Below are 26860 nucleotides of genomic sequence, written 5' to 3'. Positions count from 1 at the left end.
CACTATTGCCTAAATATTCCCCTGTTCTTACTTCTCTTACCTGCTTCACTTCATTCTCCAATACTAGATACCTTAGAATATCTTCCTCTGCTGGGATTTTGATATATTCGTTTAGAAAATGTATTTACCCTCAGGAGACCCATGGGGATGGCCCGATTGATCGCCCTGTGCGACTTGTGGAATACAAGCTTCCCCCACTAAGGGGCGGAGGCCCATCGGCTTTGGTTCATAGAATCACCTCTTAAAAGCCGGCCTGGATTGGGATTGGCATAATTGGTAGTCCCGGTTGGGACCTGGGGGCTGAATGCCGCATGAGGCCTTTTCTTTTGGCTGAAATTAAACCGCCATTTTGATTTACCTTCTCACGTCTCCTGAGCTTTTATAGAAAGGAATTTGATTCCTTTATCCCCTTTACCTATCTCTTCTAGCCAATGAATATCAGGATAGGCAAAATCCCCGATCATTATTACTCCCCCCCCCCCCCCCCCCCCCGCCGCCCCACCGGCACTATCACATCCAAGGCCTGAACCTGGTTTATTTTCGGGCTCCTCCCCCCCCCCCCGCCCCCCCCCGCCCCAGAAATCCTCCCGAAAATACTAAAATTTGAGGCTGGGTGGGAACCTTGAGGGCCTCAATTGGAAGAAGGATGGGGCAGGCCAGCTTAGGCCCCGCGTGTCCCAGTGTCCCACTGCAGGAGCGTCTCGGAGAAATTTTACACTCATCCCCGATCTACAAACCTTTTTTGTTAAAAAATATTTTTATTCAGGTTTTTGATATATAATTTTAACCACACAACATAGCAAAGAACCCCCCCCCCCCCCCCTCCGCCAGTAACCTCAACCAAACACCCCACTTTTCAGCCCCCCTCAACAGCTGACAGTAACCAGCTCCTTGAAATGTAGCACAATTAAATCCATGTCTTGTGGAACTCCACCCCCCCCCCCCCCCCCCCCCAAAGAACATTTTGCAACCTATAAACCTAGCGGCAGGGAAGGGTAAACTTCTTTCCCATGTTTTTCGTTTGATTCCCTAATTTATCTGCACATTTCTTCCTCCACTCACCTTCTACTATTGTTTGCTCTGTAGACGGCAGCTAGGAGTGTGATTGATCCTTTGTTAACTTTTATTTCTATCTCTGTTGAGTCTATTCTTTTCTTGTTGTTGTTGGCTACTGTGGAAGTATGACGAGGGGTATTACGATACCTGGGAGTGTGAGCTGCCATTTGTGCAGAGGACTCGCTGCCCATTGGCCCAGGTATTGTGTGACTCTTATCCCTATTGGCTAAGAGGAAGGTAGCTCCGGGGGTATAAGAACCCGTGTTCCCCGGCAGCCAGCCATTTCCCTGTATATCTGCTGCCAGGCTCACTTCTTGCTAATTAAAGCCTTTCGTTTCGGACTTCACCTACGTTTCGTGTCTATTGATTGTGCATCAGCTACGTCCATGTTTACGGCTCCCATCCTGAATGAGTACAGATAACACACCTCCCCCTTTAGCCTCTCTATCCTTTTCGAAATATATTATACTCTGCATTGTTTAATCCCCAGTCCCGATTTTTCTGTCGTGGCTCAGTAATCACGATTTAAGGGCCGGAATTCTTCAGCCGTTCAGTGGCGGGGAATTCTCTGGCCCCTTGCCCGCAGGATTCCCGGCGGCAATCCCCATTGGCAGCGGCAGGAACGGAGAATCCTACCACCAGCAAACTGCGCGCCGCCTCCCACTGCCGAGAGACAGGAAAGGATTTCAGAATCAGGGCAGGATGTCCCACCCAACGTGTCTGGTTCCTTCTGGGGCAAAATCGCCTCCGTCTCCCCCTGCTTTATTGTGTACATTGCTGTACAAACAATTCAACTCATTTTTAATCGGATTTTCTCTCACTTTAGGTTTAACCATCTTTTTAGACTCCTGTTCCCTTGTCACCAGTACCAGGACTAGCATCTGACTATTCGGAGTGTTCAGTCAGCCGATTGAGCGATTCAATTACTCGATCGCTGAACGACCCTCAAGTGTTCCTTTTCCAAGAGAAAATTGATCCAGCCGGTCAACTCGTTCCTGATATATAAACCGCCACATTTCTGGGATCACCCTTGTCAAGCTCTCTTCAGTGCCTCGGTCCCAGGTTGGGTCAGTGTCTGTGTGGAGTCTGCACGTTCTCCCCGTGTCTGTGCGGGTTTCCTCCAGATGGGATGTGGGCGTCGCTGGCTGGGTCCGTAGCTTTGAAAATAAATTTAGAGTACCCAATTATTTTTTTCCAATTAAGGGCCAATCCACCTAGCCTGCACATCTTTGGGTTGTGGGGGTGAGACCCACACAGACATGCTGTGAGGTGAATTGGACATTCTGAATTCTCCCTCTGTGACCCGAACAGGCGCCGGAATGTGGCGACTAGGGGCTTTTCACAGTAACTTCATTGCAGTGTTAATGTCAGCCTACTTGTGACAATAAAGATTGTTATTATCTTTTTATAATATGGTGACAGGAACTGTACACAGTACTCCAAGTGTACTCCAACCGAGGTTCAAAACAGGTTCAACATGACTTCCCTACTTCACAATTCTATCCATCTGGATACGTTTTTGATTATTTTGGCCTTGATAACCTGTGGCACAACTTTTCATGATTGATGTATTTCTACTCAAAAGATTCCTTTGTTCCACAACCCCACCCAGACCCGCAGATTCCAGCAAAAAAGTGATCTCAATCTCCTGACAAGAATGTGTAAACGCATATTTATCTGTGTTGAACACCAATTGCCAATTATTTACCCATTCTGCAAATTTCTTCACGTCTTCCTATCATTTATTTCAGTTCGACTCACGGTTGAGTATTGCTCGGCTTACATTTAAGCTGACAGATTTCTTGCAAATCCCTCCCCAGATCTTCAATCTTTCTGAGATCGTCAGGTATGATAAATCTCGGACCACCCTTGAAATAGAACTGTTGATTTAAAATTATTCCAGAGCTTTGTTTTTAAATTCTTCCACGAGATGTGAGCATTTTGTTTTTAAATTTAGATTACCCAATTATTTTTTTCTAATTAAGGGGCAATTTAGCGTGGCCAATCCACCTACCCTGCACATCTTTTGGGTTGTGGGGGTGAAACCCACGCAGACACGGGGAGAATGTGCAAACTCCACACGGACAGTGACCCAGAGCCGGGATCGAACCTGGGACCTCGGCGCTGTAGGCAGCAGTGCTAACCATCGTGCCACCGTGCCACACAGGTCAGCATTCATTGCCCATCCTTAATTGCCCCTTGAGAAGGTGGGGGTGAGCTGCCTTCTTGAACTGCTGCAGTCCATGAGATAGGTACACCCACAGTGCTGTTAGGGAGGGAGTTCCAGGATGTTTCCCCCAGCGACAGTGAAGGAACGGCCGATATATTTCCAAGTCAGGATGGTGAGTGACTTGGAGGGGAACCTCCAGGTGGTGGGGTTCCCAGGTATCTGCTGCCCTTGTCCTTCTAGATGGTAGAGGTTACAGGTTTGGAAGGTGCTGTTAAGGGAGCCTTGGTGAGCTGGAGAAGGTGCACACGGCTGCCACTGTGTATTGGTGGTGGAGGAAGTGAATTTTGAATCATAGAATTTACAGAGCAGAAGGAGGCCATTCGGACCATCGAGTCTGCACCAGCCCTTGGAAAGAGCACCCTACTTAAGCCCACACCTCCACCCTATCCCCTTAACCCAGTAACCCCGCCTAACATTTTGGACACAAAGGGGCAATTTAGCATGGCCAATCCATGAGAAGGTTATTGCTGAGTAATAGCCACTTGATAGCACTGTTGAATGGCCCCTTCCATCACTTTGCTGATGATGGCGAGTAGGCTGATGGGCGATAATTGGCTGGGTTGGATTTGTCCTGTATCTTGTGTACAGGACACACCAGGGCAAATAGGGGCTGGTTTAGCACACTGGGCTAAATCGCTGGCTTTTAAAGCAGTCCCAGGCAGGCCAGCAGCCAGTTCAATTCCCGTACCAGCCTCCCCGGACAGGCGCCGGAATGTGGCGACTAGGGGCTTTTCACAGTAACTTCATTGAAGCCTACTCGTGACAATAAAGCGATTTTCATTTCATTTCATTTTCAATTTCCCACATTGCCAGGTAGATGCCAGTGTTGTAGCTGTACTGGAACAGCTTGGCTGGGGGTGCGGCAAGTTCTGGAGCCCAAGTCTTCAGTACTATTGCTGGGATATCCACTGCCTTCAGCCGTTTCTTGATATCATATTGCATTCTGCTTATACCTAAACCAAAATATTTTAAAGCCCCACATCCCTGACCCCCAATTTCAATTTGCACTCTTTTCTTATTCACAACACATTTCTCAAATTCTTCAGTCTCACGCCATTAGAAATTATCAACATGCATCATGAAGATGCCGGAGACTTTTCCTTTACACTGCCAGTGCAACATTGCAGGATGCGCTTTTGGTGAAACACAACCAATGTTCAGAAAGACAGATCCTATTGAAAAACACCCAGACCCTGGAAGAATCATGCTGGCCGTGGACGCGCCTGATTAGTTTCTGTAGTTAACAAATCTTCACCTTTTGCCTCTTTGGGCAGTTTCAGAAGCACAGCTCTCTGAAAAGTGCAGCAATGTGGCGTTTCATAGAATTTATAGTGCAGAAGGAGGCCATTCAGCCCTTCGAGTCTGCTCCGGCTCTTGGAAAGAGCACCCTACCCAAGGTCACCACCTCCACCCTATCCCCATAACCCAGTATCCCCACCCAACACTAAGGGCAATTTTGGACACTTAAGGGCAATTTATCATGGCCAATCCACCTAACCTGCACATCTTTGGACTGTGGGAGGAAACCGGAGCACCCGGAGGAAACCCACGCACACACGGGGAGAACGTGCAAACTCCGCACAGACAGTGACCCGAGCCGGGAATCGAACCCAGGACCCTGGCGCCGTGAAGCAATTGGGCTGACCACAATGCTACCGTGCTGCCCTGCTTTTGTGGCAATTAATCTCGACTCTCGTGGATATCTGGTCAGAAGAACCAAAAAGATTTTCAAGATTACTTTCGCAGCCCTCGTGCATCATCCAATCGCTCGCCAGGTTTTCTCCAAAATGTCAGAGCTGAGGAAAGCCTGACCGGAATTTTCTGCCGTTCACTGGTGGTGGGATTCTTTCTTTCTGTGTACCCCTGCCCGTGAGTGTCCCGGCGGCGGGGGTGGGGGGGGGGGGGGGGGGGGGGGGGGGGGGGGGTGATGGGGTGGGGGGGGGGGGGTGATGGGGTGGGGGGGGGGGGGGTACCCCACCTTCTTATTCTTATCACCAGATGCCAGTCACACTTGTGTGTCACGCTGGGGAGAAACATTAAGGTTTGTCAAGGGGCTAAGATAATTAGAAACAAGTGATTTCATGGTTCCCGTTACTGAGACAAGCGTCTCGATTTGATCACTGAATTTGAATTCCACCAGCTGCCATGTTGGGATTTGAACCTGTGTCACCAGCGTATTAATCTGCACCAGAATACGAGCCCAGTTCCTTTACCACTATCTGGGGTTGGGCCCAGGTCGAGTGGCCCTTTGGAAGGGTCATAGAAACATGGAATCCATACAGTGCAGAAGGAGGCCACTCGGCCCATCGAGTCTGCACCGCCCCTCTGAAAGAGTATTCGTCCCGAGCTCACTCCCCCCCCCACCCTGTCCCAATAGCCCTTCAACTTAACCTGCACATCTTTGGAGGAAAGCCACGCAGATGCGGGGAGAACGCGCACACTCCTCACAGACAGTGACCCGAGGCCGGAATTGAACCTGGGCCCCTGCCACTGTGAGCAGTGCTAACCACTGTGCCGCAGGTGCAGACTCTACAGGCTGAATGGCCTCCTTATGGATTCTATGCTGTGCCCTCAAACTGGGAAATCAGCTTTCCTTTGACGAAAAAAAAAAACAAAATGGTGGAAATGCCTGAATTTAGGCCTGATGATGTAGAAGTGAAATAAATCAATACTGAGAGAGTTAAAGACAAGTGGAGATATTCTGCTTCTACAATTACGATAATAGCATGGGGTGACTAAACTGCAGAGCACGAACACAACCACAGGTTATTTATTGCCGCTTGCCTCAATTTTCAGCAGAGTCAGAAGTGGGTGTAGCCAGGGGAGCATATTATTCAGTAAGGTAAACATTCAAGGTCCATATTAAACAGCAAGGGGCAACTTGGAAGTCTGACTCAGAAAGGCGGTTATTTATCATATAACCATAGAGTCCCAACAGTGCAAGAGGAGGCCATTCGGCCCATCGAGTCTGCACCGACCCAGATCCATTCCTTTGCCCTATCCTCGTAATGCCACCTAACCGTTGGATTTTCCGTGCCCTCCGCGGCGTGTTTTGCGGCGGCAGAGGCAGCCCGCCATTGGTCGATATCGGGGTCTTCTGATCCCGTCTTTTTTTTTAAATCTTTTTTTCCAATTAAGGGGCAATTTAGCGTGGCCAATCCACCTACTCTGCACATCTTTGGGTTGTGGGGGTGAAACCCACGCAAACACGGGGAGAATGGGCAAACTACACACGGACAGTGACCCAGAGCCGGGATTCGAACCTGGGACCTCAGCGCCGTGAGGCATCTGTGCTAACCACTGCGCCACCGTGCTGCCCGATCCCGTCTCTGTTAATTGGGCTTCCCATTCTATGCACCCGGCAGATCTCGCCGGCGGGAACGGTCGGGAAATTCGGGGCCTGGGACTGAGGTCGTAACCTCAAGAGAGATCCTTGACCTTCCAGGATCTGGCTCGGATTCTTTCCTCTCCAAAAGGTGAAGACTGAGGGGGGCCTTTCAAATTCTGAGGGGGGTTGATAGGGTAGACATGGAGAAGATTGCGGTCAACTCCAAAATCCAGTGGAGGACATGAGTAGAAGATCGTCACCAATAGACCAAAGGGTTAATTCGGAATAAAAAAGCTCCTTTATCCAGAATGTGGGACTCGCAACCACAGGGCCTGGCTGAGGTATCGAAAGGGAAATTAGTACACAAGGGGATAGAGGGAAAGGCTGAAGGAGGAGATGGACAGGAAGGGGCATGAACATCAGCCTATTTCTGGGTTGGCCTATTTGTGTAAATCCTTTGAAACGCACGGCCAGTGCCAGGAATTCCTTCAGAGTGTCCTCTCGTAACATTGCCAGAAGGTCAGTGGAGACCTGCAATGCAAGCTGGGAATGAGATCCAGGCATGACATGCGAGGTCGACCTCATGGTCCAAGTTTGCGGCAGCTGGCAAAACTGTGGAACCAAAAGAAGTGAGCACAGTTGCCCTCAGTCATCTTCTTTCATTCTTTTGTGACCTCGAGGTTCACTTCGCAGAGCCAATGGTAGTGGTAGTGTCGCTATTTTATGGTCCTCTGCAGTACCGCCTGACATAGCCACCTTTTTCTTTCGCAATCTTTAAACCTATTGCTCTGGCAATGTCCAAAATTCTATTTTCACTGATGTTTAAGTCCAGCTGTAGAAATGTGAGATCAGTTTGAAAGCTGTTGATATGTAAAGCCAATGCGATAATGTCTGCCACTATCTTCGCTTTCATGGAAGTTGGCATTACATTTTTTATGCGTCCAATGTTGTAAGTCAGGACTGTGAAATTTTTCATCAAACGTTTTTTTTTACGACTTCCGCAACATATTATGCCAATTAAGCTCTGCAGATATTCTTTGATGCGTGCTCATCGACACAGCATGGCTTCATTCATCTTGCACCTACTCAACGTGTACCAGTATATCTGTGGTATTTAAATAAGCTGACAGTGAGGAACTTCATAGCTGCAGTATTAATATCAGGTCTCAATGTCACATTGAAACTTAGAATGCCCATTCGTACAGGAATTGTCAGGAGTCGGCCATCTTGAGGGACCCTTTCCCTCAAAAAACCAACCCTTGACCCCCACCATTATTGCAAACTACCGTCCCATCTCCAACCCCCCTTTCCTCTCCAAAGTCCTTCAACATGTTGTCACTTCCCAAATCCATTCCCATCTTTCCCAGAACTCCATGCTTGAATAGCTCCAATCAGGCCCTGATGCTGAAACCGCCCTTATCAAAGTCACAAATGACATCCTTGTTGTGTTTGGCCCCTTGTACTTTCTGAAGTAACTCACCAAACACTTTGACTTGTCCAAACCAGGATCCTTTTATTGAGTCTCATGCGGTAAGATAGCACTGTATGACAGGGCACGTTATCATGGAGTCTGCTAACTACTCCTCTGGGCCTTGCACCGAGAACTGACCATTCACATGTACATCTTATTACCCATCGTCTGAAGATGGCCGGCTGTGTCTCCCTTTATAGCGGAGTCAGAGGTCACATGACCTTGGTCTGGACACCTACTGGTTGGAGGTTGCACATCATCCAACTATGATACAGCCCATCGACATATCACCACAATCCTGTGTGACTGGGACAAAGGGAAATTTTCCTCCTTGTCCGTCTCTCCCTGTCCGCAGCCTTCGACACGGGTTGACAGAGGGCGGCATGGGAGGGAGGGAGCGGGGAGGGTCCCCAAGAGAGAAGGACAGTGTGAGAGGGGTGTGTGTGTGTGTGAGAGTGTGTGTGTGTGAAAGAGAGAGAGAGAGTGTGTGTGGGTGAGAGAGGGGTGAGTGTGTGTGTGAGAGAGGGGGTGAGTGTGTGTGTGAGAGAGAGAGTGTGTGTGTGTGAGAGAGGGGTGAGTGTGTGTGTGAGAGAGGGGGTGAGTGTGTGTGAGAGAGGGGTGAGTGTGTGTGTGAGAGAGAGAGAGAGAGTGTGTGTGTGAGAGAGAGAGAGAGAGTGTGTGTGCGCGAGAGAGAGGGGTGAGTGTGTGTGTGTGTGTGTGTGTGAGAGAGAGGTAAGTGTGTGTGTGAGAGAGAGAGAGGGGTGAGTGTGTGTGTGAAAGAGAGAGAGAGAGTGTGTGTGTGAGAGAGAGGTAAGTGTGTGTGTGAGAGAGGGGTGAGTGTGTGTGTGAAAGAGAGAGAGAGAGTGTGTGTGGGTGAGAGAGGGGTGAGTGTGTGTGTGAGAGAGGGGTGAGTGTGTGTGTGAGAGAGAGAGTGTGTGTGTGTGAGAGAGGGGTGAGTGTGTGTGTGAGAGAGGGGGTGAGTGTGTGTGAGAGAGGGGTGAGTGTGTGTGTGAGAGAGGGGTGAGTGTGTGTGAGAGAGGGGTGAGTGTGTGTGTGAGAGAGGGGGTGAGTGTGTGTGTGAAAGAGAGAGAGAGAGTGTGTGTGCGCGAGAGAGAGGGGTGAGTGTGTGTGTGTGTGTGTGTGTGAGAGAGAGGTAAGTGTGTGTGTGAGAGAGGGGTGAGTGTGTGTGAGAGAGGGGTGAGTGTGTGTGAGAGAGGGGTGAGTGTGTGTGTGAGAGAGAGGGGTGAGTATGTGTGAGAGAGGGGTGAGTGTGTGTGAGAGAGAGGGGTGTGTGTGTGTGAGAGAGGGGTGAGTGTGTGTGAGAGAGGGGTGAGTGTGTGTGTGAGAGAGAGGGGTGAGTATGTGTGAGAGAGGGGTGAGTGTGTGTGAGAGAGAGGGGTGAGTGTGTGTGAGAGAGGGGTGAGTGTGTGTGTGAGAGAGGGGGTGAGTGTGTGTGAGAGAGGGGTGAGTGTGTGTGTGAGAGAGAGGGGTGAGTGTGTGAGAGAGAGGGGTGAGTATGTGTGAGAGAGGGGTGAGTGTGTGTGTGAGAGAGGGGTGAGTGTGTGTGTGAGAGAGGGGTGAGTGTGTGTGAGAGAGGTGTGAGAGAGGGGTGAGTGTGTGTGAGAGAGGGGTGAGCGTGTGTGTGAGAGAGGGGTGAGTGTGTGTGTGAGAGAGAGGGGTGAGTGTGTGTGAGAGAGGGGTGAGTGTGTGTGTGAGAGAGGGGTGAGTGTGTGTGAGAGAGGGGTGAGTGTGTGTGAGAGAGGGGTGAGTGTGTGTGTGAGAGAGGGGTGAGCGTGTGTGTGAGAGAGGGGTGAGTGTGTGTGTGAGAGAGGGGTGAGTGTGTGTGAGAGAGGGGTGAGTGTGTGTGAGAGAGAGGGGTGTGTGTGTGAGAGAGAGGGGTGAGTATGTGTGAGAGAGGGGTGAGTGTGTGTGTGAGATAGAGGGGTGAGTGTGTGTGAGAGAGGGGTGAGTGTGTGTGTGAGAGAGGGGGTGAGTGTGTGTGAGAGAGGGGTGAGTGTGTGTGTGAGAGAGGGGTGAGTGTGTGTGTGAGAGAGAGGGGTGAGTGTGTGTGAGAGAGGGGTGAGTGTGTGTGTGAGAGAGGGGGTGAGTGTGTGTGAGAGAGGGTGTGAGTGTGTGTGTGAGAGAGGGGGTAAGTGTGTGTGTGAATGAGGGGAGTGTGTGTGGGGCATTGGAACCGGTTCTGGGGAGGTGGGACCAGTACAAACCGGATGGTCTGCACCTGGGCAGGACTGGAACCGATGTCCTGGGGGGGGGGCGTTGTTTGCTAGTACTGTTGGGGAGGGTTTAAACTAATGTGGCAGGGGGATGGGAAGTCGGAGGGAAGTAAAACTGGGCCAGAAACAAAAAGCAGTAAGGGGGGAAAGTGTAAGGCAGAGAAGCCACAGTCAAAAATCAAAAAGGGCCACAATACAGGGTATAGTGACTGAGGAGAGTGTGAAAAGGGAGGTGGCCAATGCAGGATTGAGGGTATTGTAAATAAATGTGTGCAGTATACGGAACAAGGTAAATTAGCTTGTTGCGCACATTGAAATTGGCCGGTACGATGTAGGCATCACAGAGACGTGGCTGCAAGGGGATCAGGGCTGGGATCTAAATATCCAAGGATATATGTCCAATTGAAAGGACAGGCAGATGGGCAAAGGGGGCAGGGTTGCATTGATAGTAAGGAATGAAGTTAAATCGATAGCAAGGAGCGATATAGGATCAGAAGGCATAGAATCTCTGTGGGTAGCGTTGAGGAATCGCAAAGGTAAAAAGACCCTGATGGGAGTTATGTACAGGCCCCCTAGCAGTAGTCAGGATGTGGGGCAGAAAATAAACCAGGAGATAGAAAAGGCATGTAAAAAAAGTCAATATTACAATAATCATGGGGGACTTCAATATGCAGGTGGACTGGGAAAACCAGGTTAGTAGTGGATCCCAAGTAAAGGAATTTGTGGAATGTCTAAGAGATGGTTTTTTGGAGCAGCTTGTGGCAGAGCCGACTAGGGAGCAGGCAATTCTGGATTTGGTGATGTGTAATGAGGCAGACTTGATTAGGGAACTTAAGGTGAAGGAACCCTTAGGGAGCTGTGACCACAATATGATAGAATTTACCCTGCAGTTTGAGAGGGAGAAGCTGCAATCAGATGTAACGGTATTACAATTAAATAATGGTAACTACAAAGGCATGAGGGAGGAGCTGGCCAGAGTTGATTGGAGAAGGAGCCTAGCAGGGAAGACAGTGGAACAGCAATGGCAGGAGTTTTTGGGGATTATGAGGGAGGCACAGCAGAAATTCATCCCAAGGAGGAGGAAACATGCCAAGGGAAGGATAAGGCATCCATGGCTGATGAGGGAAGTCGACAGCATAAAGGCTAAAGAAAGAGCATAAAAGTGGCGAGGACTAGTGGGAAACCAGAGGATTGGGAAGCCTTTAAAAGTGAGCAGAGGACAACTAAAAAAGCAATAAGGGGGGAGAAGATGAAGTATGAGCGCAAGCTAGCGAGTAATATAAAGGAAGATAGGAAGAGAGTTTTTCAACATGTAAAAGGTAAGAGAGAGGCAAAAATAGACATTGGACCACTGGAAAATGTGGCTGGAGAAGTAATAATAAGAAACAAAGAAATGGCAGACAGTGAACATAGAACATACAGTGCAGAAGGAGGCCATTCGGTGCATCGAGTCTGCACCGACCCACATAAGCCCTCACTTCCACCCTATCCCCATAGCCCAATAACCCCTCCTAACCTTTTTGGACACTACGGGCAATTTATCATGGCCAATCCACCTAACCTGCATGCCTTTGGACAGTGGGAGAGGAAACCGGAGCACCCGGAGGAAACCCACGTAGACACGGGGAGAACGTGCAGACTCCACACAGACAGTGACCCAGCCGGGAATCGAACCTGGGACCCTGGCGCTGTGAAGCCACAGTGCTCGCCACTTGTGCTACCGTGCCGCCCACAGAGATGAACTGAATAGTTACTTTGCATCAGTCTTCACTGTGGAAGACACCAGTGGGATGCCAGAGCTCCAGGAGAATCAGGGGGCAGAGGTGAGTGAAGTGACCATTACTAAGGAGACGGTTCTGGGGAAACTGAAAGGTCTGAAGGTGGATAAGTCACCTGGACCGGATGGACTGCACCCCAGGGTTCTAAAAGAAATAGCTGAGGAGATTGTGGAGGTATTGGTGATGATCTTTCAGGAATCACTGGAGGCAGGAAGGGTCCCAGAGGACTGGAAAGTGGCTAATGTTTAAGAAGGGAGGGAGGCAGAAGACGGGAAATTATAGGCCGGTTAGCCTGACTTCGGTCATTGGTAAGATTTTAGAGTCTGTTATTAAAGATGAGATCGCGGAGTACTTGGAAGTGCATGGTAACATAGGACTGAGTCAGCACGGCTTTGTCAAAGGGAGGTCGCGTCTGACAAATCTGTTAGAGTTGTTTGAGGAGGTAACAAGGAAGCTAGACAAAGGAGAACCAGTGGACGTGATTTATTTCGATTTCAGAAGGCCATTGACAAGGTGCCGCACAGGAGACTGTTCAATAAGTTAAGAGCCCATGGTGTTCAGGGTAAGATCCTGGCATGGATAGAGGATTGGCTGACTGGCAGAAGGCAGAGAGTGGGGAGAAAGGGGTCTTTTTCAGGATGGCAGCCGGTGACTAGTGGTGTGCCTCAGGGGTCTGTGCTGGGACCACAACTTTTCACAATATACATTAATGATCTGGAAGCAGGTACTGAAGGCACTGTTGCTGAGTTTGCAGATGATACAAAGATCTGTAGAGGGACAGGTAGTATTGAGGAAGCAAGGGGGCTGCAGAAGGATTTGGACAGGCTAGGAGAGTGGGCAATGAAGTGGCAGATGAAATACAATGTGGAAAAGTGTGAGGTTATGCACTTTGGAAGGAGAAATGGAGGCATAGACTATTTTCTAAATGGGAAAATGCTTCGGAAAGCAGAAGCACAAAGGGACTTGGGAGTCCTTGTTCACGATTCTCTTAAGGTTAATGTGCAGGTACAATTGGTAGTTAAGAAGGCAAATGCAATGTTAGCATTCATGTCGAGAGGGCTAGAATACAAGATCAGGGATGTACTTCTGAGGCTGTATAAGGCTCTGGTCAGACCCCATTTGGAGTATTGTGAGCAGTTTTGGGCCCCGTATCTAAGGAAGGATGTGTTGGCCTTGGAAAGGGTCCAGAGGAGATTCACAAGAATGATCCCTGGAATTAAGAACTTATTGTATGAGGAATGGTTGAGGACTCTGGGTCTGTACTCGTTGGAGTTTAGAAGGATGAGGGGGGTCTTTTTGAAACTTACAGGATACTGCGAGGCCTGGATAGAGTGGACGTGGAGAGGATGTTTCCACTTGTAGGAAAAACTAGAACCAAAGGACACCATTTCAGACTAAAGGGACGATACTTTAAAACAGAGATGAAGAGGAATTTCTTCAGCCAGAGGGTGGTGAATCTGTGGAACTCTTTGCCGCAGAAGGCTGTGGAGGCCAAATCACTGAGTGTCTTTAAGACAGAGAACGATAGGTTGTTGATTAATAAGGGGATCAGGGGTTATGGGGAGAAGGCAGGAGAATGGGGATGAGAAAAATATCAGCCATGATTGAATGGCGGAGCAGACTCGATGGGCCGAGTGGCCTAATTCTGCTTCTATGTCTTATGATCTTAGGAATGGTGGAGCATGCTCTGGCGATTGAACCATCAGCAATCGCTCTCAGAGCAGTAAAAAGCTGGAGGTGGATCCGAAATGGGGCCGAGCGAATAAGGGGATGGATCAAGGAGCCAGAGGCCGAATGGGTGCGTGCGGAGGAGGCCTCCTGCAAGGGGACCTCCCTCCGGGCCCTCGCCACGGCAGCACTCCCATCCCCACCCAAAAAACACTCCAGCAACCCGGTGGTGACAGCCACCCTCCAATCCTGGAACCAACTGTGGCAGCAATTTGGCCTGACCAAAATGTCGGACAAGGCTCCCATCTGCAACAACCATAGGTTCAGACCAGCGCTGACTGACGCCACCTTTAAAAAGTGGGGTCAGGACAGAGGGACACTGACAGTCAGGGACCTATACACGGACGGCAGGATCGCAACACTGGACGAACTGACAGAGAAATTCCAGCTAGCTGGGGGGAACGAGCTAAGGTACCTGCAACTCAAAAACTTCCGACAAAAGGAGACAAGGACGTACCCACAACCGCCACGACAGACACTATCGGAAGAACATAGAACATAGAACGATACAGCGCAGTACAGGCCCTTCGGCCCTCGATGTTGCACCGACATGGAAAAAAAACTAAAGGCCATCTAACCTACACTATGCCCTTATCATCCATATGCTTATCCAATAAATTTTTAAATGCCCTCAATGTTGGCGAGTTCACTACTGTTGCAGGTAGGGCATTCCACGGCCTCACCACTCTTTGCGTAAAAAACCCACCTCTGACCTCTGTCCTATATCTATTACCCCTCAATTTAAGGCTATGTCCCCTCGTGCTAGCCACCTCCATCCGCGGGAGAAGGCTCTCGCTGTCCACCCTATCTAACCCTCTGATCGTTTTGTATGCCTCTATTAAGTCACCTCTTAACCTTCTTCTCTCTAACGAAAACAACCTCAAGTCCATCAGCCTTTCCTCATAAGATTTTCCCTCCATACCAGGCAACATCCTGGTAAATCTCCTCTGCACCCGTTCCAAAGCTTCCACATCCTTCCTATAATGAGGCGACCAGAACTGTACGCAATACTCTAAATGCGGCCGTACTAGAGTTTTGTACAACTGCAACATGACCTCATGGCTCCGGAACTCAATCCCTCTACCAATAAAGGCCAACACACCATAGGCCTTCTTCACAACCCTATCAACCTGGGTGGCAACTTTCAGGGATCTATGTACATGGACACCGAGATCCCTCTGCTCATCCACACTACCAAGAATTTTACCATTAGCCAAATATTCCGCATTCCTGTTATTCTTTCCAAAGTGAATCACCTCACACTTCTCCACATTAAACTCCATTTGCCACCTCTCAGCCCAGGTCTGCAGCTTATCTATGTCCCTCTGTAACCTGCAACATCCTTCCGCACTGTCTACAACTCCACCGACTTTAGTGTCGTCTGCAAATTTACTCACCCATCCTTCTGCGCCCTCCTCTAGGTCATTTATAAAAATGACAAACAGCAACGGCCCCAGAACAGATCCTTGTGGTACGCCACTCGTAACTGAACTCCATTCTGAACATTTCCCATCAACTACCACTCTCTGTCTTCTTTCAACTAGCCAATTTCTGATCCACATCTCTAAATCACCCTCAATCCCCAGCCTCCGTATTTTCTGCAATAGCCGACCGTGGGGAACCTTATCAAACGCTTTACTGAAATCCATATACACCACATCAACTGCTCTACCCTCGTCTACCTGTTCAGTCACCTTCTCAAAGAACTCGATAAGGTTTGTGAGTCATGACCTACCCTTCACAAAACCATGCTGACTATCCCTAATCATATTATTCCTATCTAGATGATTATAAATCGTATCTTTTATAATCCTCTCCAAGACCTTACCCACCACAGACGTTAGGCTCACCGGCCTATAGTTACCGGGGTTATCTCTACTCCCCTTCTTGAACAAAGGGACCACATTTGCTATCCTCCAGTCCTCTGGCACTATTAGAAGAGTTAGTTAGTTAGTTACTGGACGCAAACATCCTAGATAAAGGGAACTGTAGCGACATGTATGACTGACTGGTAGATAAGGACGACACCGTACTGGACGCAACAAGAAAGAAATGGGAGGACGACCTGGGGATTGAAATGGGGTGGGGACTCTGGAGCGAAGCACAGCATAGGGTCAACTCCCCAAGTTCTGAATCCTACTCCTAAACCTCTCTGCTTTCTCTATCTCTCTTTCCTCCTCTCTGGCTCACCTTAAAACTGACCTCTTTGACCAAGGTTTTGATCACCTGACCTGATATCTCCTGACGTGGTTTGGTGTCAAACCTTGCTTTATAATGTTTCCGGGTATCTCGGGACATTTTTCTTATGTTAAAGGCCGAATAAACTGAAAATGAAAAATGAAATGAAAATGAAAATGGCTTATTGTCACAAGTAGGCTTCAAATGAAGTTACTGTGAAAAGCCCCTAGTCGCCACATTCCGGCGCCTGTTCGGGGAGGCTGATACGGGAATTGAACCGTGCTGCTGGCCTGCCTTGGCCTGCTTTCAAAGCCAGCTATTTAGCCCTGTGCAAAACCATCAGGAGAATGACGGGCAACCTAAGGGTCGGGCGGTCTTGTGCTTTGGGATTTGCCCTCATGCCAGCCTGTCCTTGAGCATAAAAATCAAGCCAGGTACTCCAGTGGAGTGCTGAGACAGTGCCGCCCAGGTGGAGGCGCTGTCCTTCGCGTGCAGGAGTAAACATTTCGACAGAGAGCCAGGGGCAGGAGTCCTGTTGAATATTTAACCCTCAAACCAGGGTCAGTAAAACCGATGATCTGGCCAATGGCACGTTGCGGCTTGTGGGATCTCACTGTGCACGGGAATTTACTGTGCTCCAAGTATTTTTCTCTTGCACCTTAAAACCCCAGGGCATCGTAGAATGAGGAGAATTTGTTTTCTTTTTAAATTGACCGACTTGCCTGTTACATTTGTATTTTTGTCCTAGATACCTCGTTAGAAAAGAGAAGCTTACCGGACAACAGTGTTTTTCGTTTTGTGTGGTATGTGGGAGTATTGCCCGCCAGGCTTCCCTAATCCATATCCAAATAGGTCTCTTGGCATCCTCTCAGATTTGTAGTTAATATCCACAATATAGCCAGGCTGCATACGATAAAAGATGAACATTACCAGGAGCAGACATATCAAGCCCAGGCAGCAGGCCTTCTTCTTAACTATACGCATCCTGCAGAAATGTGAAGGGGAAAACGTGAAATGACCCCCAATTCCTCCCAGAGACATTTGTAAACCCTTCCAACCCCCTTTCTGCAGCATCTTTCATGCCGAACGGCACTTCACAAGAGGTGTGACCAGGACAAAATGGATTCCAAGCTGAAGGAGCTGTGGGGTTGATCAGCAATGTGAGTGTGGTGATATGATTGGCATAGCTGTCTGCCATTGGTGCAGAACACCGGCTTACCATTGGCCCTGGTCGGTCATATGCCTCCCGGCCGATTGGTTGAGACCAGTCATGTGACTGCTCTCCGATTGGTTGAGAGGCTGAGTTAACCACGCCTCCTTACCGAAGTATAAATAGTCGAAGCGCCCGGCGGTCGTCCATTTTATTGTAGACAACCGCAGGGCTAAGTTCTAGCTTATTAAAGCCTAACTTTTGTAAAGCAACTCGTCTCTCGTGCAATTGATGGCTCATCAGTGAGTTTCAAGGTCTATCGGCAAGGAGCTGGAAGCCTCGGAAAGACAGAAGGATGGAGGGAGGCCATTTCAGAGCACCGGGCCTGGTCAACAAAGGCTAAAGTGAAGGGGATTTGGTGCGGGACATGGTCATCAGAGTCTAGGGCGAGCTGACGTTTGCAGAGAGTGTTGGAGTAGTCCAGTCTGAAGGTGACAGAGGTGTTCGCCAGAGGTGGAGCAAAGATAAATGTTGCAGCAGCAGAGGTTTTTATGAAGGAGAGGATACCCGGGGTTGGAAACGCAAACTTGGCACTTAGTAAGACTCTGTTGGATTCACCCTGAGCCAATGACTGGGAAGGAGTGCGTGGTCATTGCCAAGGGTATGGAGTTTGTGGTCGGTGGGGGCGGAAATTGGCGGTTTTGGTTTTCCCAACATTAATATGGAGAAGTTTATGGCCTATCCAAAACTGGATATGGACCAAAGAGTCTGACAAGACAGAGGGATCAAGAGAGGTGGTGGAGAGGCAAGCATACACGTGGAAGCTGATCTCAAGTCTCCAGCCAACATTACCAAGGACTGGCATGAGAGGAAGGGTGTGGTGGTATGATTAGCATAGCTGCCTGCCATTGGTGCAGAATACCTGCTTACCATTGGCCCTGGTCGATCATGTGCCTCTCGACCGATTGGTTGAGGCCAGTCATGTGAAGGCTCCCCGATTGGTCGAGAGGCTGAGTTAACCCCGCCTCCAGGGCGGGGTATAAATATCCAGTACTCCCGGCGGTCGTCCATATACTGTAATCTAGCTGATTAAAGCCATACTTTTGTACAGCAACTCGTCTCGCGTTCAATTGATGGTACATCAAAGGGCAAGGGTGGAGCATTGGAGGGTGCAGAGTAACGTTGCGGGGACACGAAGAGAAGCCATTGTTTAGAGTTGCTCTGGCCAAGATTGGAAAGGGAAGCGGCAATAAAAATGAGGGCAGTTATATGATATTAGGAAATGTTCACTTCGGCAGGAAGAATAAAAAAGCAGAGTATTTCGTAAATGGAGAATTGCTGCAGAATTCTGAGGTCACAAAAAGTTAGTATGCAGCTGCAGCAAGTAATTAAGAAGGTTAATGGAATTCTATCTTTTATTACTTGAGAAATCGAACATGAATGTAAGGATGTGATGCTTCAATTATCCAGGACATTGGTGAGACCACATCTGGAATACTGTGAGCAGTTTTGGTCTCCGTATTTAAGGATGGGTGTAAATGGGTTGGAGGCGGCTCAGAGGAGGTTTTACTGGATTGATGACTGGAATGAGTGGGTTGTCTTCTGAGGAAAGGTTGGACAGACTGGGATTTTGTTCCCACTGGAGTTTAGAGGAGTGAGGGGGTGATTTGATTGAAGTATTTTAGATACTGAATGGTGTTGACAAGGAGGATGTGGAAAGGATGTTTCCTCTTGTGGGTGACTCCAGAACCAGGGGGCGCTGTTCTAAAATGAGGAGTCGCCCTTTCAGGGAAGAGGTGAGGGGAATGTTTTCTCCCAGAGGGCTGTGCGACTCTGGGCACAATTCACCGCAGGACGTTTTGAAAGTCTGGTTTTGGGTGTGTTTAACGGGGTGTTTCTAAATGGTTGGAGCCAACATTGACGCTGCTATTCGACGGCACTTTGCCTTTTCTTTGGGCCTCGGAGAGTTTCTCCCCGTCGAGGCCACAGGTTTCCCAGCACTGGGGAGCTGAATTCGGCAGCAGGATCGGCTCCTCACAGGCCGGGGCCCCATTTTGAAAGGTTGCCCCGAGTTCTACATCCCCCCATTTGAAGCCCCTCCCCAATCCGCTTTCAGGACCACCCCCTTCACCAACCCCCACCCCCCACCCCCAACCTGTCTGCGGCCCCTTCAAACCCCCCCCCCCCCCTCCTTTCAAGGGAATGGTTCACAATCTCCGAACCTTGGCAGTGCCAAGCTGACACCTATGCACCTTGGCACTGCCAGCCTCAAACCACCCCTGGCATCCTGGCAGTGCCAACAAAGCACCCTGGCAGTGACAAGTGTAGCCACTGTAGCCACCTAAAATGGACACTGGACTGACAAGATGGAGAATTGCTAAGACTGCAGGGAAAAGCAGTTTAGCCAAGACAGCAGTCTGCAAAGACTGATTAGCATTTTGCAAGCAGCAAAACTAGTTTCTGGCCAGGTGGAAGATCTCAAACCAAAGGTGATAATGGCAAAACGCTTTGCATATTAATGAGGCAATCCAGATCTGGGCACACACAATGGCAACATTCAGGTTTGAATAGATACTTTAAGTGGATGTCCAGACAGAGCGGCACCAGAAGTATCCACTATAGAAACCGCCCCCGCCATCAAGAAGAGACCCTCACATTGGGGGAATTCAAAAGATATCGATTAGAATTCGGTCCAATCGATACCTGAAGGTAAAGCCCGCCCCAAAAGAGGCACGGACATTGGGGTCCTATAAAAGATAGACCCCACACATGGTCCTATCTGTTGTTTTCGTGCTCCGGCTTTGACTTTGACCAAGAACTTCGACCTGTATCCTGACTCCAGCCGTTGAGCACCAGCCGCCGAACCGTAAGTGACAATACGACGCTCGCTACGCGAACCAGGCCCACTAGACCCCCAGCGACCAGCACACTCTCTGAAGGTTGCAGACCAAGATCGGAACGAAGGCCTCGCTCCCTGACCTTGCCTGTTCCTGTTTAGTTAAGTATTCTGATCGCTTAGTTTAGTTATAGCTTAGTCCCTTAGCGTGTGCATGCGTATTTATTATATTTGTATAATAAATATTGATCGTTTGGAACTTACTAATCGGTTTATCGTTTTATTACTTTGAACCTGACCTTGGAATATTTGTGAGGTGTTATACGGCACCTGGCGACTCCTGAGCTGAAAATACATACATAGAGCCTAGCAGTGTTAAGCACACGGCCTTTAAACGGAGGCGTGTTAATACACTCCAAAAAACGCGAATTACACTCAAGTAAAACGTGCAACACAAGTTGGCATTGCCAGGGTGCCCAGGTGCCAGCGGAAATGCCAGAGTACTACCTTGCCCTGCCCCCAACCATCCCTGCAAGACCCCCCCCCCCCCCCTGGCGAAGGTGCCATAATGCCTGGTCCACAACTGTGGAAACCAGTGCTAAACAGCACCTGGTTGATGCCTCACAGGCACGGCCGTTGACCCGGGCACCGGGCAAATACGGTGTCAGGATATTTAAATGAACCCTGTCGTAGTCTTTTTGTTGTTCACATGAACGTGGTAGACTGTCATAGCCGTTTTGCTGTGCACTTGGGCGTGGCAGACTTGCATTGTCTGCTGCTGGCTGCTCAGTTAAGGTTGCTAGACCTTCATGGTCTTGTTCATGCAAGGACTGCACTCTGGAGTCTTGCGTTGCTTCCAGCGTGGAGTCTGTCAACGAGCTCGCTGTGGAGGCTTGTATCGCTCTCAGCGTGGAGTCTGGCATCGTTCCCTGTGTGGAGTCGTGCAGTGGTCTCGCTGTGGAGTCGATCTGTGCGCACTCAATAGGGTCGTGCAGTGGTCTCTTGGCATCAGGCCGCTCTCTGTGGGCTTGTACCGCTCTCTGTCTCTGTGGGCCTGTACCGCTCTCTGTCTCTGTGGGTTTGTACCGCTCTCTGTCTCTGTGGGCCTGTACCGCTCTCTGTCTCTGTGGGTTTGTACCGCTCTCTGTCTCTGTGGGTTTGTACCGCTCTCTGTCTCTGTGGGTTTGTACCGCTCTCTGTCTCTGTGGCATCAGGCCGCTCTCTGTGGGTTTGTACCGCTCTCTGTCTCTGTGGGCCTGTACCGCTCTCTGTCTCTGTGGGTTTGTACCTCTCTCTGTCTCTGTGGGCTTGTACCTCTCTCTGTCTCTGTGGGTTTGTACCGCTCTCTGTCTCTGTGGGTTTGTACCTCTCACTGTCTCTGTGGGTTTGTACCTCTCTCTGTCTCTGTGGGATTGTACCTCTCTCTGTCTCTGTGGGTTTGTACCGCTCTCTGTCTCTGTGGGTTTGTACCGCTCTCTGTCTCTGTGGGTTTGTACCTCTCTCTGTCTCTGTGGGCCTGTACCGCTCTCTGTCTCTGTGGGCTTGTACCTCTCTCTGTCTCTGTGGGATTGTACCTCTCTCTGTCTCTGTGGGTTTGTACCTCTCTCTGTCTCTGTGGGCCTGTACCACTCTCTGTCTCTGTGGGCTTGTACCTCTCTCTGTCTCTGTGGGATTGTACCTCTCTCTGTCTCTGTGGGTTTGTACCTCTCTCTGTCTCTGTGGGCCTGTACCGCTCTCTGTCTCTGTGGGCTTGTACCTCTCTCTGTCTCTGTGGGATTGTACCGCTCTCTGTCTCTGTGGGTTTGTACCTCTCTCTGTCTCTGTGGGTTTGTACCTCTCTCTGTCTCTGTGGGCCTGTACCGCTCTCTGTCTCTGGGCGTCAGGCTGCTCTCTGTGGGCTTGTACCGCTCTCTGTCTCTGTGGGTTTGTACCTCTCTCTGTCTCTGTGGGATTGTACCTCTCTGTCTCTGTGGGATTGTACCGCTCTCTGTCTCTGTGGGTTTGTACCTCTCTCTGTCTCTGTGGGTTTGTACCTCTCTCTGTCTCTGTGGCATCAGGCCGCTCTCTGTCTCTGTGGGTTTGTACCTCTCTCTGTCTCTGTGGGTTTGTACCTCGCTCTGTCTCTGTGGGTTTGTACCTCTCTCTGTCTCTGTGGGTTTGTACCTCTCTCTGTCTCTGTGGGTTTGTACCTCTCTCTGTCTCTGTGGGTTTGTACCTCTCTCTGTCTCTGTGGGTTTGTACCTCTCTCTGTCTCTGTGGGTTTGTACCTCTCTCTGTCTCTGTGGGTTTGTACCTCTCTCTGTCTCTGTGGGTTTGTACCTCTCTCTGTCTCTGTGGGTTTGTACCTCTCTCTGTCTCTGTGGGTTTGTACCTCTCTCTGTCTCTGTGGGTTTGTACCTCTCTCTGTCTCTGTGGGATTGTACCTCTCTCTGTCTCTGTGGGTTTGTACCTCTCTCTGTCTCTGTGGGTTTGTACCTCTCTCTGTCTCTGTGGGTTTGTACCTCTCTCTGTCTCTGTGGGTTTGTACCTCTCTCTGTCTCTGTGGGATTGTACCGCTCTCTGTCTCTGTGGGCCTGTACCGCTCTCTGTCTCTGTGGGTTTGTACCGCTCTCTGTCTCTGTGGGCCTGTACCGCTCTCTGTCTCTGTGGGTTTGTACCGCTCTCTGTCTCTGTGGGTTTGTACCGCTCTCTGTCTCTGTGGGTTTGTACCGCTCTCTGTCTCTGTGGCATCAGGCCGCTCTCTGTGGGTTTGTACCGCTCTCTGTCTCTGTGGGCCTGTACCGCTCTCTGTCTCTGTGGGTTTGTACCTCTCTCTGTCTCTGTGGGCTTGTACCTCTCTCTGTCTCTGTGGGTTTGTACCGCTCTCTGTCTCTGTGGGTTTGTACCTCTCTCTGTCTCTGTGGGTTTGTACCTCTCTCTGTCTCTGTGGGATTGTACCTCTCTCTGTCTCTGTGGGTTTGTACCTCTCTCTGTCTCTGTGGGTTTGTACCGCTCTCTGTCTCTGTGGGTTTGTACCGCTCTCTGTCTCTGTGGGTTTGTACCTCTCTCTGTCTCTGTGGGTCTGTACCGCTCTCTGTCTCTGTGGGCTTGTACCTCTCTCTGTCTCTGTGGGATTGTACCTCTCTCTGTCTCTGTGGGTTTGTACCTCTCTCTGTCTCTGTGGGATTGTACCTCTCTCTGTCTCTGTGGGTTTGTACCTCTCTCTGTCTCTGTGGGCCTGTACCGCTCTCTGTCTCTGTGGGCTTGTACCTCTCTCTGTCTCTGTGGGATTGTACCGCTCTCTGTCTCTGTGGGTTTGTACCTCTCTCTGTCTCTGTGGGTTTGTACCTCTCTCTGTCTCTGTGGGCCTGTACCGCTCTCTGTCTCTGGGCGTCAGGCTGCTCTCTGTGGGCTTGTACCGCTCTCTGTCTCTGTGGGTTTGTACCTCTCTCTGTCTCTGTGGGATTGTACCTCTCTGTCTCTGTGGGATTGTACCTCTCTCTGTCTCTGTGGGTTTGTACCGCTCTCTGTCTCTGTGGGATTGTACCTCTCTCTGTCTCTGTGGGTTTGTACCTCTCTCTGTGGGTTTGTATCTCTCTCTGTCTCTGTGGGTTTGTACCTCTCTCTGTCTCTGTGGGTTTGTACCTCTCTCTGTCTCTGTGGGTTTGTACCGCTCTCTGTCTCTGTGGGATTGTACCTCTCTCTGTCTCTGTGGGTTTGTACCTCTCTCTGTCTCTGTGGGTTTGTACCTCTCTCTGTCTCTGTGGGTTTGTACCTCTCTCTGTCTCTGTGGGTTTGTACCTCTCTCTGTCTCTGTGGGTTTGTACCTCTCCCTGTCTCTGTGAGTTTGTACCTCTCTCTGTCTCTGTGGGATTGTACCTCTCTCTGTCTCTGTGGGTTTGTACCGCTCTCTGTCTCTGTGGGTTTGTACCTCTCTCTGTCTCTGTGGGTTTGTACCTCTCTCTGTCTCTGTGGGTTTGTACCGCTCTCTGTCTCTGTGGGTTTGTACTGCTCTCTGTCTCTGTGGGATTGTACTGCTCTCTGTCTCTGTGGGTTTGTATCTCTCTCTGTCTCTGTGGCATCAGGCCGCTCTCTGTGGGTTTGTACCTCTCTCTGTCTCTGTGGGTTTGTACCTCTCTCTGTCTCTGTGAGCTTGTACCTCTCTCTGTCTCTGTGGGTTTGTACCTCTCTCTGTCTCTGTGGGTTTGTACCTCTCTCTGTCTCTGTGAGCTGTACCTCTCTCTGTCTCTGTGGGTTTGTACCTCTCTCTGTCTCTGTGGGTTTGTACCTCTCTCTGTCTCTGTGGGCCTGTACCTCTCTCTGTCTCTGTGAGCTTGTACCTCTCTCTGTCTCTGTGGGTTTGTACCTCTCTCTGTCTCTGTGGGTTTGTACCTCTCTCTGTCTCTGTGGCGTCAGGCCGCTCTCTGTCTCTGTGGGTTTGTACCGCTCTCTGTCTCTGTGGGCCTGTACCGCTCTCTGTCTCTGTGGGTTTGTACCTCTCTCTGTCTCTGTGGGATTGTACCGCTCTCTCTCTCTGTGGGCTTGTACCGCTCTCTGTCTCTGTGGGTTTGTACCTCTCTCTGTCTCTGTGGGTTTGTACCTCTCTCTGTCTCTGTGGGTTTATACCTCTCTCTGTCTCTGTGGGATTGTACCTCTCTCTGTCTCTGTGGGTTTGTACCTCTCTCTGTCTCTGTGGGTTTGTACCTCTCTCTGTCTCTGTGGCGTCAGGCCGCTCTCTGTCTCTGTGGGTTTGTACCGCTCTCTGTCTCTGTGGGATTGTACCTCTCTCTGTCTCTGTGGGTTTGTACCTCTCTCTGTCTCTGTGGGCTTGTACCGCTCTCTGTCTCTGTGGGTTTGTACCTCTCTCTGTCTCTGTGGGTTTGTACCTCTCTCTGTCTCTGTGGGTTTGTACCGCTCTCTGTCTCTGTGGCGTCAGGCCGCTCTCTGTCTCTGTGGGATTGTACCTCTCTCTGAAGGCCTCGCTCCCTGACCTTGCCTGTTCCTGTTTAGTTAAGTATTCTGATCGCTTAGTTTAGTTATAGCTTAGTCCCTTAGCGTGTGCATGCGTATTTATTATATTTGTATAATAAATATTGATCGTTTGGAACTTACTAATCGGTGTATCGTTTTATTACTTTGAACCTGACCTTGGAATATTTGTGAGGTGTTATACGGCACCTGGCGACTCCTGAGCTGAAAATACATACACAGAGCCTAGCAGTGTCAAGCACACGGCCTTTAAACGGAGGCGTGTTAATACGCTCCAATAAACGCGAATTACACACCAGTAAAACGTGCAACATTTAGTGGCGACATCCTGACGGGACACGGTTATAAGTGGTACCCCCACTCCGTCGAGGACCCTGAAATTTGAATTAGAAATCTGGTAAAGAAAAAGGAAAGAAATCACAAATATTCAAGGTGTTCAAAGGACTAAACGTAATTCGGAAGTGTGTTTAGTGCATGCGTACTAACAGGGTTGTAAGGAAAACCTGAAAGCATTTTTGTTGCGACAAACTTTCGGTAGTTTTGTGAACGGAACATAGCGTAAGCCTTACCCGTTTTGTGAGACATAACCTCAACACCCCCTGTTCCAAATTAAAGTGAGTCAGAAAAATGGCCATGCAGGCAATGGAACGCCTCATGAACCCAGAACAGTTTGTGGTCGCAGCGACCAGCAGTAGCCGAGTAGGTCAGTGTCCCGTGTGGGAGCTGGAACTCCGCAAGTATCTGCAAGGAAAGGGATGGCCCCTTTGGAAAGAGTTTTGTTTGAATGAGGAGACAGGTCCCGGAAGTATAGGACATACTTGGTGGGAGAACCTCTCTCAAATTCACAAGAAAAATATGAATAAAGCACGTAAGCCGATGGCGATTGTGTCCTGTTTGGCACAATTGCGAGGCACAGAGGAGGTCATTCAGACGCTCCGGGCAGAATTAGAAGAAAGAAATAGAATGAGTAAAGTGGATGTCAGGGACATCGAGAAGGAAAATATGGATCTTAGAGGGAAGTTGGCAGAGAAAGGTAGAGAGGTAGATGATGCCAAGAGGGCACATCAGTCTTGTCTAGCCCATCTCAGCAGTTCCCAGACCCAGTACGAAAAGGCCTATCAGGACGTGCAACGTGCCGTCCTGATAAGAGAAGAATCAGAGAAGCAGGTAGAGGCTTTGCAGAGGCAATGCTCTGACCTTAAAGCAGCTTTGAGAGCACTCCATGCTGCCACCACAAAACAAAGACAGAGTACTGTAGATCATGCGAAATGCAGGAAGCAGATTGCAGAGCTGCAATCGCTGCTTTCAGTGCAAAATGGGTTTCATAGCACCTTTGGAACGCAGTTAGATGAGGAGAATGCCCCAGACTAGAAAGAGTTAAGTGAGACCGCGCAGCGTTATGTTCAGGGAACATGTGAGCCAGCATCGCAGCAGAAAAGACAAGCACCCCAACCCCCCACAGATCAGGTAGTTACCGTTCCAATGAATCCAGTCACCACCCAGAGGAAAGCGACCACAGAAGGCGCACCCGATATTACTTACACCACCCCCTTAACTGTAACCCAACTAAGGGACGCGTGTGAGAAGATCACTCCGTTTCTCCCCACCGCAGACCCCCACCAGTTTTTCGCAAAGGTAAAGCAACAGGCAACCATGTACGGCCTGGACGAGAGAGAGCAGGTTAAGCTCACGGTCCTGAGTTTAGACCCATCGGTAGTAGCAGCCCTCCCCGACCCACAGAACGTTGGCGGAGGCACCCTAGAGGAAATGCACACCTCCATTTTAGATGCCATAGGGTATAACCGAGGTGACCCCGTAGAAGGACTTAATAAGTGCCGACAGAAGAAAACCGAGCACCCCACAGCAATTCGCCGGAAGGCTGTGGATCCATTTTAACGCAGTA

The 26860-nt window shown here is 49.7% G+C and overlaps 1 protein-coding gene across 1 annotated transcript in view; it reads right to left on the bottom strand.

The window, feature by feature from the left end:
• LOC119958084 (beta-1,4 N-acetylgalactosaminyltransferase 1-like) overlaps positions 1-26860 on the bottom strand; it is a 149587-nt gene that overhangs the window by 55961 nt on the left and 66766 nt on the right. Inside the window, exon 2 of the mRNA XM_038786311.1 lies at positions 16779-16988. Coding sequence (XP_038642239.1) covers positions 16779-16988 — 210 coding nt within the window. The remainder of the gene's footprint in view (positions 1-16778; positions 16989-26860) is intronic.

The sequence above is a fragment of the Scyliorhinus canicula genome, chromosome 28, assembly GCF_902713615.1.
Source record: "Scyliorhinus canicula chromosome 28, sScyCan1.1, whole genome shotgun sequence".
NCBI lineage: Eukaryota > Metazoa > Chordata > Chondrichthyes > Carcharhiniformes > Scyliorhinidae > Scyliorhinus > Scyliorhinus canicula.
The sequence above is the reverse complement of the archived record's forward strand: the minus strand, read 5'-3'. Positions and strand labels throughout refer to the sequence as shown.